This window comes from Terrapene carolina, unplaced genomic scaffold (assembly GCF_002925995.2).
Source record: "Terrapene carolina triunguis isolate 2854851 unplaced genomic scaffold, T_m_triunguis-2.0 Scaffold66, whole genome shotgun sequence".
In the NCBI taxonomy this organism is placed as follows: Eukaryota; Metazoa; Chordata; order Testudines; family Emydidae; genus Terrapene; species Terrapene triunguis.
Window position 1 is genome coordinate 42,904,744 of NW_020664417.1, and position 15,323 is coordinate 42,920,066.

At 39.5% G+C, this 15,323-nt stretch overlaps 1 protein-coding gene across 1 annotated transcript in view; it reads left to right on the plus strand.

Annotated features, from left to right (window-relative positions):
- WWC2 (WW and C2 domain containing 2) overlaps positions 1 to 15,323 on the plus strand; it is a 162,969-nt gene that overhangs the window by 96,651 nt on the left and 50,995 nt on the right. Inside the window, exons 6-9 of the mRNA XM_024194493.1 lie at positions 5,576 to 5,705; positions 7,486 to 7,632; positions 9,749 to 9,822; positions 14,254 to 14,496. Coding sequence (XP_024050261.1) covers positions 5,576 to 5,705; positions 7,486 to 7,632; positions 9,749 to 9,822; positions 14,254 to 14,496 — 594 coding nt within the window. The remainder of the gene's footprint in view (positions 1 to 5,575; positions 5,706 to 7,485; positions 7,633 to 9,748; positions 9,823 to 14,253; positions 14,497 to 15,323) is intronic.

Here is a 15,323-nt window from a genome sequence, read left to right on the forward strand (position 1 = left end):
TTTACCCCTGTTGGAAATCACTACTGCTTGGTTAGGAGTTTCCAGCTTCTAGCTAAAGGTGTATGTACATGCAAGAAAGTCTGCTCCTATGAACGAAACCTTTCATGCCAGCTTCAACACAGCTACTGAGCAGATTAACTTCCTGCACTCCCTCTAGTGTGCTAAATTACAGCTACTTGTTTGCAGTCACTCAAGGCTCTATACTGCCACCTTGTCTGGGAATGTTTCGGTATCAACTCAGAGCAGGCAGAAACAGCAGCTGTAATTACAGCTGCTAAGGTTTTTGGCGGAACACCAGACAATAAGAAAAAAATGAAGAGAAGGGAGTTATATAACCATGCTCTAAAACAGCTCTATAAACTACCTAGGAGAAGACTGTGGCATGGTTAGGCTAGTACCATACACAGGAAAACAATCCATGTATGTATTAGTCATGGAAATGTATAGCAGTAATTGGAAAACATGTTAACGTGTAGGTTAGCATGGCCTCAGCCATAGATTGCATCAGTAATTAAAATAGTGCAACTTCTGAGCTGCCTGATGGGCTCTAAAGGTCTCATACTGCAAGGAGTTGATTTAATTCCATGGGAGTTGAGGCTCAGCCTCTATAGTCGGGCTCTAACGGCCTGTTTTTCAGAGGCTCAGTACTGGCGGCTGTGCTTCACTCCTGCAGGTCAGGCCCCAAGTGACTAAGCATTGCTCAGAACTATTGCTAAAGAAACTGACAGCATGTTGTGACCCGTACTGTAGTTGTCACCTTGCTAACAAACATGTTTTTCCTGACTAGTCTGAACAGCATTTTATTAATACCATTATTTGTATTATGGTAACACTTAATGGTCCCGACTGAACCAGGATGCTATGGCTCTGAGTACAGTATGGTCACATAATAATAGATAGTATTTGTCCTGAAGAACTTACAAAGGCACTGGAGAAGAGAATTATTATCCCTCTTTTACGGATAGTGAACTGAGGCACACAGAGAGTGACTTGTTCAAGTTCACAAACAAACTGGCAGAGCTGAGACTTGAACCCAGATCTCTCTGCTCCCCTGTGCAGTGCCTAAGCCACAAGGATAGCCTTTCTCCAAAGGTGTCTTAACTTGTACTAACTAAAACATACTATAAACTACTTCCTGTGTAGTTTAATAGAACCCTTTTATACAACCTGATTCTCTGAGATGGAAGAAATTCCTGGTTCAGGTAACCGATAGCAAAAAAAAATTGAACACAACTGTTGCTGCAACACCTTCAGTCATAGTGCGATAAGAACTAAGGATGGGGATGTAGCTTTAAAGAGAAACTAAATTATTTTCCTTTGTGTTGGCATATAGAGACCAAAGTCAAAAATGGGAGTGGAAGGCATGCAGCAGCTCATAATATCAGCCCCTTGAACTCTTTAATTGTGGATAAAAATGAGATATTCATTATTTAAATCTATAATACGATGAAAGGAGGGAAAGGGAAAAGATAATTGCCTGGATTTATTTAACTATAAATTAAACTTCACTGGAGGCACACTTTAAAAAAAAAAAAAAAAAAAAAAAAAACAGTTCTGAAGCTTAAAGTAATAAAAACTCATGCCACTGTCCCTGGATTAAAGGTTAGCCAAGCACGCTGGCTTTATTATATTAATGCAACAATGAAGTATTGTTTTAAAGCAGCTTGCTTGCAAGTAATTTTGATAGGAATCCAAAGCATGTTTGAGAAACTGTCAACAGCATACCACAGGAAAACAATGGACATTTGTTGTAGAAATTCAGGCCGTCACTTCTGAACAGCACTAATCCCATTAATTTAAAACAGGAAGACAGAATATTTTGTGTCAGAGACCCTTCATGTCCATCTTAATTACATACAGAATAAAGAAGTTGCAGTTTGAATGTGGCACATCATTCTGTTAAGCAGCATGCAGCTTATTACCTGACCACTCATTCATGGCTCTAGACCACAGGCATGTCCTATAGCTATTTGACCTTAGAAACGAGGTAATTTATGAAAAATCAAGTGACAACTGGCAGTAAATGTGCCCCTGCTCATAAGAGTTTCTGATGTAAATTGAAACCCAGGATATTTTGTCTGTATAAAACGGTATGGTCTCAGTGCTGTGGCACTGTATTTGGATCATGTGGGCTAATAACTAGATTGGGCCAAAACAAACATATATTTCCACTTCTCTAATGTGCACCCATTGCAATTTCCAGATGTGATAACTGCCTTTGTTTTATGATGAAAGTGCTCTGGACAAAAAAAGCATTTTTCTGCTGTGCAATAAAAATGAGTCAAAAGGTAAATGTCATGTTTGGTTTGCTGTGGGTATTCATCATTTGTTTACAGCTACGGAACAGAATTTTCAAAAAGATACATCCAAGTTTCTATGCAGAATGAGTTATGCATACAGTTGTCAATTAAACAATTTGTGCAGCACTTACCTTTTTGCAGGTAAAACTGAATATTTGGCTTTGGCAATCCTTTCAGAAAACATGGTCTACCTTATTCCAGCATTTATAATGGTTGGCACTGGTTTGGGGTTTTTTTCATTACCAAACTTTTGCACATGGGGGGACAAAAACTTAAATTTGTGTGTGCAGACTGCATTTCTGCACACAAATAGCCGATTTGCTTAGAATCATAGGACTGGAAGGGACCTCAAGAGGTCATCTAATCCAGTCCCTTCACTCATGGCAGGACTAAGTATTATCTAGACAGTCCCTGGCAGGTGTTTGTCTAACCTGCTCTTAAAAATCCCCAATGATGGAGATTCCACAACCTCCCTAGGCAATTTATTCCAGTGCTTAACCACCCTCACAGTTAGGAAGTTTTTCCTAATGTCCAACCGAAACCTCTCTTGCTGCAACATAAGCCCATTGCTTCTTGTCCCATCCTCGGAGGTTAAGAAGAACAATTTTTTCCCCTCCTCCTTGTAACAACATTTTATGTACTTGAAAACTGTTATCATGTCCCCTCTGTCTTCTCTTTTCCAGACTAAACAAATGCAATTTTTTCAATCTTCCCTTATAGGTCATGTTTTCTAGACCTTTAAATCATTCTTGTTGCTCTTCTCTGGACTTTCTCCAATTTGTCCACAATCTTTCCTGCAATGTGGTGCCCAGAACTGGACACAATACTCCAGTTGAGGCCTAATCAGCACGGAGTAAAGCGGAAGAATTACTTCTCGTGTGTTGCTTACAACACTCCTGCTAATATATCCCAGAAGGATGTTTGCTTTTTTTGCAATAGTGTTACACTGTTGACTCATATTTAGCTTGTGGTCCACTATGACCCCCAGATCCTTTTCCACAGTACTCGTTCCTAGGCAGTCATTTCCCATTTTGTATGTGTGCAACTGATTGTTCCTTCCTAAGAGGAGGAGTTTGCATTTGTCCAGATCATTTTGAAGTATAATGCTATCCGCCAAAGCACTTGCAAACCCTCCCAGATTGGTATCGTCCACAAACTTTATAAGGGTACTCTCTATGCCATTAGCTAAATTATTGATGAAAATATTTAACAGAACCGGATCAAGAACTGATCCCTGTGGGACCCTGCTCATTATGCCCTTCCAGCATGACTGTGAACCACTGATAACTACTCTCTGAGAAAGTACTCCTGTTCTTTCTCTGAGAACGGTTTTCCAAGCAGTTATGCACCCACTTTATAGTAGCTCCTTCTAGGTTGCTTTTTGCCTAGTTTGTGTATGAGAAGGTAATGCAAGACAGTATCAAAAGCTTTACTAAAGTCAAGATGTTCCACGTCTACTGCTTCCCCCCATCCGCAAGGCTTGTTACTCTGTCAAAGAAAGCTATCAGGTTGCTTTGACAGGATTTGTTCTTGACAAATCCATGCTGATTGTTACTTATCACCTTATTATCTTCTAGATGTTTGCAAATTGATCGCTTTATTATTTGCTCCATTATCTTTCCGGGTACAGAAGTTAAGCTGACTGGTCTGTAATTCTCTGGATTGTCCTTATTTCCCTTTTTATAGGTTGGCACTATATTTTCCCTTTTCCAGTCTTCTGGAATGTCTCCCGTCTTCCATGACTTTTCAAAGATAATCGCTAATGGCTCAGATATCTCCTCAGTCAGCTCCTTGAGTATTCTAGAATGCATTTCATTAGGCCCTGGCGACTTGAAGACATCTAACTTGTCTAAGTAATTTTTAACTTGTACAAATGCAGTTCCTTGCACAAAACCTTGAAATGAAAAATTATGGCTGCAATTCTAGCACCTACTTTTGAAAACTGGATCTTAATGTCCAAAGTCAGAGGGAAAAATATAGTTCTCTAATATAAGTATTCTTGTAAGTTACTGTGCATGCACTGGATGCTCAAGATGACTTCTGATCCTGGTCGTGTTTATGCATTCCTCGCTCACAAGATTAACATCTTCAAATGAAGATGATGGATGATGATAGAAGCAGGAAATCAATTGCATAAAAATGTATTCTCTACTAGATGATAAACTTTGTGAAGATGCCTGTTTTTGTTTAAATTCTGTGAGGCACAACTGTAATAGTTTGCACAATGCTATGAAATATTCAGTAAAATAGTACCGGATAGGAGAAATGTGTTTATAAATGGCACTTGTTGAAGTAAACATGGCAAGACAAAATGAAATACCTTTTGTCTTTATGTTCTACGGAGTAAACAGCTTAAAAAAAACAAAACCCTTTTTTTAATCATCGATATTCCAAGAATTGTTTGCTCTGTAAATTACCTACTGTCTGGCATATGATATTAATTCTCCAGAGATTCTGTGGGTAAAAGAGAGCCTGGAGATTGTCTGTCTGTGTGAACAGAACTGCTGTTCTTAACCATTGAATTCCTAAGAATAGGATGGATCGAGGGACGCTGAGCCAAGCTTGGTGGTGGTGTTTTCTGCTTACCTGTCAAAGTGCCACAGCATGGATCTGGGTATGCGGGGGAGATGAGCGGGGGAGTGTAAAGTAAGAAAAAAAATTCAGACTTTACCGTGATCATTAACAGCAGCAAGAATCCATACATTCCTTCTCCTCCCTCCACACAATTAAATATTCAGGAGTTAGTATTTTATTTATGTTGCACCCAAAGGCTGTGTCAACACTAGCAGAATTTAGAAAAAAAAAAAAAAAATTCCACCAGTGCTACCACCAGTTCAGCTGTATTCATGTTAGTATCTGCAGGAGTCCTACTTTTAGAGAAGGCTCCAACAGCTTCTGATCTCTTTGCTGTTGAGTCATTAACCTTGCTGCTGGAGTCTTGTCTGCACTGAGGATTCCAGTGATATTGCTGAATTGGTGGTGGTGCCGCTGGGCATTTTTCCCCAAATTTATCTAATGTACGTACATATAACTATAGAAACTCTCGAGCTTGGAACTGGATGTGGGATGGCTAGATTTTTTTTCAGTGCATAAACCAAGGCTCAAATGATAAACATTTTAATGAAAACTTTGTCTGTTAAGGTAAGTAGTTATTTTAATAAGGAAGCTGTCTCTCTAATCCCCCATTCTCTAAAAATGAACTGTTCCTGAAATGGACCATTAAGGATCTTCGTTTTCTTTTCTTCGTCAAGCATTCCCAATCTGTCTTTTTACAGAATTGATCAAAAAATGTCTGGTGGTCAGAGTGGGTATGAACTGAGTGAAGCCAAAGCCATTCTGAGCGAGCTGAAGTCTATCAGAAAGGCCATAAGCTCAGGAGAAAGAGAAAAACAAGATTTAATGCAGGTATTTGTATTGATTGATTGTTATCTTGAGGGGTTGATGTCAAATTTTTTTTTTTTTTTAAATCCTAACCTGATTTAGTGTTGTAAACTACTCTTCACTTGTACAATGTCTGTAATCAGAGGAAATCAAAGAATTTTGCAACACGAAATATACCAGTTTACAGATGAAGAAGCCAAGGCATTTAAAGATTACATGATTTGCCCAGGGTCACACAGCAAGTTGCTGCCAGAGTCAGGACGGGAACATAAATATCCTGGCTTTGACCAGAAGTTCCTGTGGTCATAGCTTTAAAAGAGCCAAACATCAACAATACAAACCATAGCGCCGAGAGAGATTCAGAATGCATGTTAAATATTTTCCCTCCTGTACTTAAGAACCCTGTGTGAAATCCTGGCCACATTAAAGTCAATGGAAGTCTTGCTATTGATTTCAATGGAGCAAGGATTTCACCCTGAGTCTAACCGCCACTGTACCCATTCCTGAAAACAGGTTTTGGCATAACTAGCTAAGTAGTCAGTTAGTTGACCCAATTAACAACAACAACAAAAGCGTCTTTCTTGTCATTACATAAAGGGCCAATAATGTACCCTTCACTTTGTCTGAGAAGTCTACTTGTCTTAGGCATTTTATTTATTATCTTTTTATCTTGTGCATTTATGTGTCATATATTGATTTGATTTTATATTTTAAAAATAAACCTATTGTGAATGCAAGGTCCAAGATTAAATTAGTATTTTCTGCCTTTTTATTTTGAAATGGTTACACTATTTGCTTGGATCAGCAATTCTTTATAAAATATTAGGACATGGAAAGGTTGACTTTCCATCTGCATATGGAATACAAATGATTGAAAGTTAACAGAGCTCTTTTTCCTTTATTTCAGCTGATCACTGAACTTTACTGTGTATTGTGCCATGAAGTTCGGTGGACATATTTGTTTAACTCATGGTGTTGCCTGAAAAGTAATTTGCAAATATAAGCCACCTGGTTTCATAGATTGGGACTGGGAATCAAGAGACCGTTGTTCTATTCTTGTTTCTGCCACTGGCTTGCTGTGTGACCTTGAGCAAATCACCCTCTCCAAGCCTCAGTTTCTCCATCTATAAAAACAGAAAAGACCATTTATTATTTATATTGAAGTAGTCCCCAAAATGTTCTCGGGGTATTCCAAGCACGGGGGAAGATGTAGTGTCTTCCCCAAAGACTGCATACTTCATCTATAATGGAGATGTGTTTCTGGGTAGAAATAAACCAATAGAGCTATTTGGATGGCTGGATAACTTAGTGCTAAATGAAAACTGAATGTTTATTCTTTTGGGATTTTTGATTAAATGTCTCCGAGAGACTGTGTGGTAGATAAAATTGATGTATGGGATCCTTTTCAGATTACATTGTGGTCCTTCTGCTCCTGAAGAGCTCTGTTGTGCCTTTTAGAAACAGCTTTCTTAAGAGGTCTCCCATGCATTCCCCTCTGCAGCTGGCCAGCTGTGCTGGCAGGTACAAAGAGGACACTAGGTCAAGGCCCTGATTCTTCTCTTGGTACATTTGCGGTGGCTGGTGGTACTAGGCTCATGCAGTCCTGGCATTCATCTGAACGCAGACTGAGTGGACATTTGAAAGGAAGAGAGACACTCAACTGTACACCTCCCCAGGTCTAATCTGGAGCTGAATGAGAAAATAAGCTTCACACTATAGTGCTTAAACTATACATTGAAATGTAGCGGTGGTGAAATGTTCCTGAAATGCAAAGATATAATAGTAAAGCATTCTCTGATTTCAGAGCCTTGCAAAGTTGAGAGGGCGATTTCACGTTGACCAGACCGTTGGGAGATCTGAACCAGATTTGAGGTCCAGCTCTGTAAACTCTCAGTTGTCTCTCTCTAGACAGACTCTGGATGCAGGGTCTCAGACAGACATTTCTGGCGATGTAAGTCCTTTTCATTTTGGCAAGGGTAAAGGGAGAGTGATGGCAGAATACTGCTGTTAATGGGATTGGAATCTTTATTCTTATTGCTGTGTGTGTAAATAGGTGTAAGGGAAAATCACCTACCCTGGTGCCAGGTAAGTTTTTAGTTTCCCCTTAAAAATTTAATCTGAATTTTTATTTAAAATTAAATAAAAAATAATTTGCCATGAAGCCTTTATATAGTAATCTGATTTTATCAAACAATTCCTACATAATATAGATGAACAGTTCTATAACTGGGTAGTATTTCTTATTTATTTGTATGATCTGTTTGATCTTAAAACATATTGTGAAAACAAAGTAATGTAGAGGTTAAGTTTAAAGCTGATACCTTTCAAAAACAGGATTTCAAAATTTACCTAATAATTTAATTTTTGACCAGCTGAAAACCAGTTGGTGGAATTAGCCTTTCAGTGATTGTCATTAAAATCTTCTGTATGTCAGTAACCCAGACACCTATCATGGATTTGCATTCAGAAATGTTTATCAAACATTGGCATTTTCCTTGATGTTAGTGAGCTAAATGACTGCACCACAACTAAAGGTGGGGCAAAAGTTGTCTGGGCTTACCTAAAGAAGGCAGCTCTGCTTTGGGGTGGGAGGAAAGTCAGAAACTGCTGCAAAAGGTGCTTTGCGGCGGTGACTCACCCCCCGCCCCTTCCCCAGGAATGTGCATAAAAGTACGAAACCTGGGTGGAGCAAGTCTCTATGTCCAAGCAGCAAGGAAGCCAACACCCACCCCCTAGTGGAGGCGAATGGCAGGCTGGGTTAGGGCCTGCTGTGGGCATTACGCTAGTTGCCCCTTTTAAAGGGGGCTGGGAAGGAATTTTCCCCGCACCACCAGAATTGGCTTCGGTGGAGTGTGGTTTTTTCGCTTTCCTCACAGCAGGTGTGAGGATGGACCTTTTCTGGTCAATAGAAAGGGTGGTAGGCCATATGTCGCAACTTATTTTGTAATATTGGGTGGATGTTCAGTGCAGGTACTCCATAGGGAGGGCAGCCAGTGACCAGATAAATGGCCTGGTAAAGGACTTAAAAGGAGGTCCTGGATAAAGGAACAGAATCGGGGAGGGGGTTTGGGGACTCCAGTGACCTGGCACAGCAGGGAGCCAACCCCCTCCGTTCTCATGGCCCTCCGAAACCCTCTCATGAGGCTGGTGGCTGGTAAGGTCCAAGCCATGGGTCAGCTGGGGGACCTGGATGGAAACAAAGGGGGCTGGTGAAAGCCCCGGAGAATTGATTTAAATAAACATGGATTTGCCTGCACTGTACACTTTTTATCTGCCGGGTAGTCCCAGACATCTATATAATAAAATTGCGGCCTGATTAAAACCCATAACAAGTCTCCTGTCCTCCTCGTGGTATACCCAGACAATGTATAAAGAAAAGATTGTATTAGGTTTTCCAGACATAGGCATTGTCTACACTACCAAGGTAAATCGACCTAAATTCCGCTACTCTAGCTATGTGAATAATGTAGCTGGAGTTGATGTAGCTTAGGTCGACTTGCTGCGGTGTCTACACTGTGCTGCGTCGATGGAAGACGCTCTCCCATTGACTTATCTTATTCTTCTCGTTCCGGTAGAGTACCGGAGTCAACTGGAGAACTCTAGTGGGTCACTAGACCCACTAAATCGACCCCACTGCATCGATCGCAGCAGGGTGGATTCCCGGTAAGTGTAGACATGGCCTAAGGGCGTAACTTAGGTGTGTCTTTAGCAAATGCTATTTCATTGAAATTCTACTTTGAATTCTATTGAAGTCAGAACTTTTGATGAAATCAATGTGGTTCAAAGTAGGATTTAAATGGAATCACAGCTGCTTACACCAGATCTGAATGTAGCCCTAATGTCAATTTTGCAGTTGAAAACAAAAACAAACATAAGAAAAAATCACTATACATTATGAATTTGAGTAGTGTATTAATTAGACCTTGTACTGAAAAACAGTTGGCAGACTATATTGCTACTACTGGGCATGTTTCCATTTTAAGTAAGTAATTTCTGTAGTACATGCATTTGCTTTGTGTTATGGATGTGTCTTGTACGATAATAAAGGTGATATTTTTTCTCAACAGATTGGAGTGAAAAGTAGATCAAATTTAGCTGAAAAAGTCAGACTAAGTCTTCAATATGAAGAGGCAAAAAGAAGGTAATAGGGTTAGTTGCTTTGTTAAATTAAGTAGATTGAGAATTGGAACATGTTTCAGCATATAATGCATTCTGTAGCAGTACAGCTAATCTTGTGCTTGCCATGACATCTAGTGGAGGGTATTTTTGGACAAATTGCAGCCAATCTATTCTTTTCAAGGCTGTTTTCCTTTTTCTTATTTCTGTCAAAGACTTGAGTACTGGTTTGTTCTTATTGTAAAGCACAAATTCAGTTTACTATGGCACAAGTGGCTTTTTGGTTTTACAGAGTTGTCTCTTCTCAGAGTGCGAGTTCCAGTGTAGTCTTTGATTGGCTTAATTATCTCATTTCCCCTGGGAACTTGGATAAATTAACCAATTGTATCCTTTTGAATGCTTTGCCCCGGGAGAAAGGAAATCAAAATCTCCACAACTGATCAATGTGGGATGTCCTTCAAAGAAAATGCTGCAGTGACTGCTCAGAAAAGTCATGAAATTTTGATTAAAGGCTGCCACAACACCAGTGTAACCAGGGTTTGCAGGGCAGAGTGGTCCTAAGCTGTCAGTTGCACATGATTCTCTTTGACCACCAGAAAATATTATGTAGCACTGGGAAGAGATTTACTATGCCTATTTAGACATAATATGTGCATAGGTCACTTGTAACTAGTGTTCAAATTGTGCTTTGTTGCTACTATTTCTGGTACTTCTTCACAAAATAGGTGTGTCGAAGTCAAGCTTTTATCAGAAACCAAGGCTATGACCTCACCAATGAAGAGGCTTTGTCTCTATAATGAGAGGAAAACAGAAGCCTAGAGAGGCTTTTCACATTGAAGTTTCAATTTTTAAAGAACTAAGGAAATTCCCAGACAAAAATGAGATCTAAGATACTATTAAAGTTGTAAGTAGATATCAATTTAATGAGAACATTATAACATTGGCCGTCAGGGATGGAAGAGGAGACATTTGAAGGCCTAGAAATTAAAACGTAACTTTTTTTAAGAGTAAAAGGCAGGAGATTACACAAACAACCTTTATAAGCACCTAACAGCTAGTCATCTTACTGGGAAACTGTACCTCAACCACATGTCCAATATAAACCATAAAACTTGGTTTTGCCAGTAAATCAGTACTGTCTGCAAAGATGTAAAGAGCCAGGGCTATGGAGCTTACCTCAGTATCAAAAGTTGTATGTTTTTTTGGCTCTAGATCATAATGTAAATAACATCAACTACCATCCAGTACTGTAGATACTAATGTACAGCACCTTTCCATAGGGACCGTTAATTTAAACATAGTCCGTCCTCCATTTCAACGATGTGTTGGTGTCAAGAAACACGGCATCTCACATCTTCTCTCTATCCACATAGCCCAAAAACACTGACTGCATCGGTCTACCAAACCCACCCTATAAAGTATATGTTGATAGGAATCATAATACTGCACCATCAGATCTAGCTCTCCCCTCTTTACATATGGGATTTGGGTCAGACTTAAGGTTTTTATGAAACCTTAACTTTGAACTTCCAAGTATTTCTTCTTTATAACTAGAACATTTTAGTAATATCATTTTAACTGAACGGATCTCTGTTTAGAATTTGGGCTGTAGCTTAATGGAGACATGTCTGGAAATAACCCAGTAATTTGCATCCTTTTCAGTTCTAATAGGAAGCAAATGAGACTTCCTGAAAGACAGAACACATTTAAAGGCTCCTTTTAAGGGAAGGGACATCCTGGTATTATCAGTGACAAGAGAATGCTTTTGATAAAATTACTGTATCTTGAAATAATGAACAAAAGTAACCAGTTTGTCCTCAACCTCAATGCGTAATCATATCACAGCATCTCCCATGTCAATTACGGTAGCCATAATCATTATTATAAAGGTAATAAGTATGACCCTTCTTTCTGAAGTGTCAAATGTGTGAGATTCACTTGTCTTGTATTAAAAGAGCCAAGCAAGGAAAAAAACACTTTCAAATGGGTTTCCCAATTTGGAAAGTATCAGAAAATATTTTCTTTTTCAAAAGGCTACTTACAGTTCGTTCTTTCTTTCTTTCTTTGAAAATAGCAAATCCTGTAGGACAAACTCAGATGTTGCTACAAAAAGTCAGCTTTACTGGCCTCAACTACAGCAGATAAACACTTTTAAACAAGTATACAATGCTTCAAGTGAATTTTGGTGCTCATAAACTGTGCCTGACTTGGAAATCTTTACTCACAGAGGGCAGGTACTGCATGAGCAATGATATCTTATTGTGGTGAAGCTCTTGCTAATGTGCCTTGACTCCATTAAGTGGGGACTGCCTCAGAGGGTGAGAGGGTAATTCAGTTTTCATGTCCATTTAATCCTTTTCCCCTCTGATGAGACTGCTAACAAGGGTGCCAATTATGATAGTGGATAGCTGGCTACATCAGAGAAAGCTCTGAGACCACCAACTCATCCCATAAGCCATTGAACAGCTGTCAACAGCATCTACTATCAGACACTACCAAGGTTAGCTAGATTTGAACCAGTGACCTGGAGATAAGTCTCTACATCCCATTCTCAATGTGAAACCAACCAGTTGGTTTCCCTACAAGTCTCTCTTCCCTAACGGAATGTTAAATATAAATAATTGATATATTGAGCGGCTCCAAAATATGTTTACATATAAATTAAACAGTTTATTTTTTCAGTCTCCCTAGTTGTTTGGTTACTGACTTCATACTGCAGCTTAAAGTACTGTGTTCAGCTTTGGTTTCATTGTTGTTTTATAAAATATCATGCTACTGACTTGTGGTTGTTTTAAGCTGCTGGTATTGAGGTTGGAGTGGGGAGGAAATCTCAAAGATCTCAGTTTGTGATTCAACCAAGTTTGTCCTTCTGATTTCTGAATTAAGTAATGGGGCGGACAGGTTATTGAGAAACCTGTTTTTTTGTGATCAGTGACGCTAATAATATCATGCTTATTTAGCATTTTGATTATTAATTTTCCAGTATGTGGAGGCCGTTGTTTATGGCTTTTCTGGTTGAAGCTAAAGAACAGCTGATGTTGGGTCTTTCCTGACCGCAGAGAGATTGTGAATAACAAATTTACTCTTGTTTGTGAAATATTATATGGGCCAGATCCTCAGCTGGTGTAAAATTGGCATTGAAGTCAGTGTAGTTGCACTGATACACCAGCTGAGGATCTGACCCATATCTATTTAACAATGACAAGACACGCTCTGCTTCTTACCCTGAATTATCCTGCAATTTGCTTCTTTCTCACCCTTCCCTTGCTCTGACCTTCTCCCAGTCTAGAAGAGGAGAGGTGCTGAATGGCTCCGGGAAATGTTAATGGGTGGGATAAACAGCTTTTGAACTAGGTGGCCTGTTGAAATCCAGCTCATGTTAGTAGTTACTGAAAGTTGCCATCCAGTAGTTATGTGGCCCATGTGATGTAAGTTTGGTGGTCTTTGTAGCTCCCAGTGGGCTTCTGTATCTATGTCACGAAAAGCCACAATACAAATTTGTGCCGATGTTAGTTTCAGCAGAGAGGTTGAGGACTGAATGGTTATGGAGAGGGAACGACTAGAAGTAGTCTTTCCTAGTCAGGGTTGAGTCATGTTAGCAGGATAATGTTGGGAAGCTTCTACCGCCCTTAGACATACTATATCTGTTCTGACGATAAGCAGAAGACTTGCAGTCTAGCACGTTTGACAATTCACCCAGACTTTTAAATATGTTATCTCCCGTTCCTTTTGCTTGCAAGTATTGATGGTACCTTACCTTTCAGCAGGGTGATAAGACTTCCTTCGTCCTTTGAGACTCATTCATCTATTTTGCCACTAGAGTTTGTGCCCAGATATCATGCTCATTATGTCACAAAGTTGTCCAAATATGCTATTACTGCAATGCAACCGGCCTCTAGCACTTTAGGGTAAGTGGGTACCTCTCTTGGTTCCATGATCTACCCAGTGCTTCTACAGTGTCAGCAGAGTGATGTTTTCAAAACATTCAAGCTGTAAACTGTATTTTTAAGTCAGCGTTTGGACTATAGGAGAAAGAGGTTCACATTTTAAATATATAAATCTTCACATTTTTGTATGCCCCCATATATGAATAAAAAAAAATGTATAAGGGACCATGTTTTGGGGCATAAGCCAGTCATTAGCTGCCTGGGTTTTGGAAGAAACTTCCCCATATTGGCAAGGAATGGGGTTCCTTGTACCTTCTGATGCATTTGGTACAGATATAGGCTACTGGACTAGACAGCCCACTGGTCTGATTCAGTGTGACAATTCCTACGTTTTCGTGAAGCAACATTAATTGTAAACATAACTTTTTGTGCAAAATCTATACCCTGGTATGTACATGTCGCCCACCCTTGTTGGTACAGTAGTTCTAAATATTGTCTCCATTTTGCACTCCCAATTCTTTGGAACTGTTCAGTATGCCAGACCCAAACGCATGTATCTTTTGTTTTAGCATGGCAAACTTAAAGATTGAACTATCTAAATTAGATAGTGAGACCTGGCCTGGGGCACTGGATATTGAGAAGGAAAAACTGATGCTAATCAATGAAAAGGAAGAGCTTTTAAAAGAACTCCAATTTGTCACACCACGCAAACGCACTCAAGATGAGCTAGAGCACCTGGAAGCAGAAAGAAAGAGGCTGGAAGAAGAGCTGCTGTCTGTGAAAAGCACTCCTAGTCAAGCACTTGCTGAGAGGTACGTTTTCATCTTTTGCTAATGTTAAGTACTGTTATCTGCAGTTTAACCTTTGTACTCATTGCAAGTCTGTGCTGTGCCTTGATGGACCATTTTCCTTCAGTAACTGTTCTGTGTAGATCGTAATTACATTTATTATTAATCCACTGGGCAGTAACACAGAGGATCCTGTTGTATCATGAGAGAAAACACACACACTGTATGTGCTCTGTAATATCGGCTGCTCTGCATTTGTTACCAGCATGAAATGCCTATGACAGATGTTGGATAATTGAGGAATGTCAATATACCATCAGGAAGGCAATACATCATTCACTGCTTTCGGATAATAGCTGTAAGCTATTTGAACTCTGGCTATTTGATTGTTGCAACATCTGAAATCTCTCACTGTGGGTTTTATTACACAAAAAATGCAAAAGTTTCACTGCTTTTAGCTCAGAAGAAGAGGACAGTTGCAGCAGAACTTCACTAATTTGCACAAGTAAATAAGATACCCATTGCAACATATTGAGTTTTGCCAGCTGGTGAAAGAGCTTGAAAAAATTAATGGAAACTTTGTCACAAAATACGACTTGCGTTAAACAATGGTGGATGTAAATTTTATTGGGGCTCATTTCTTGTGCGTTAGTAAATATACTGTAGTATGTCTGGTAGAAATAGAGAAGTCAATGTTCAGACTTTCACTATAGCACTCTGTCAAAGGTCTGATCCTGCTCAGAGTCCCATTAAAGTGAGTGGCAATGAGAGCTAGATTGATTTGAGCCCTAAATCGTTGAGTAGAGAAGAGACTCCCCATTTCTGTGTGCAAATTATGTAAGTTGTATATT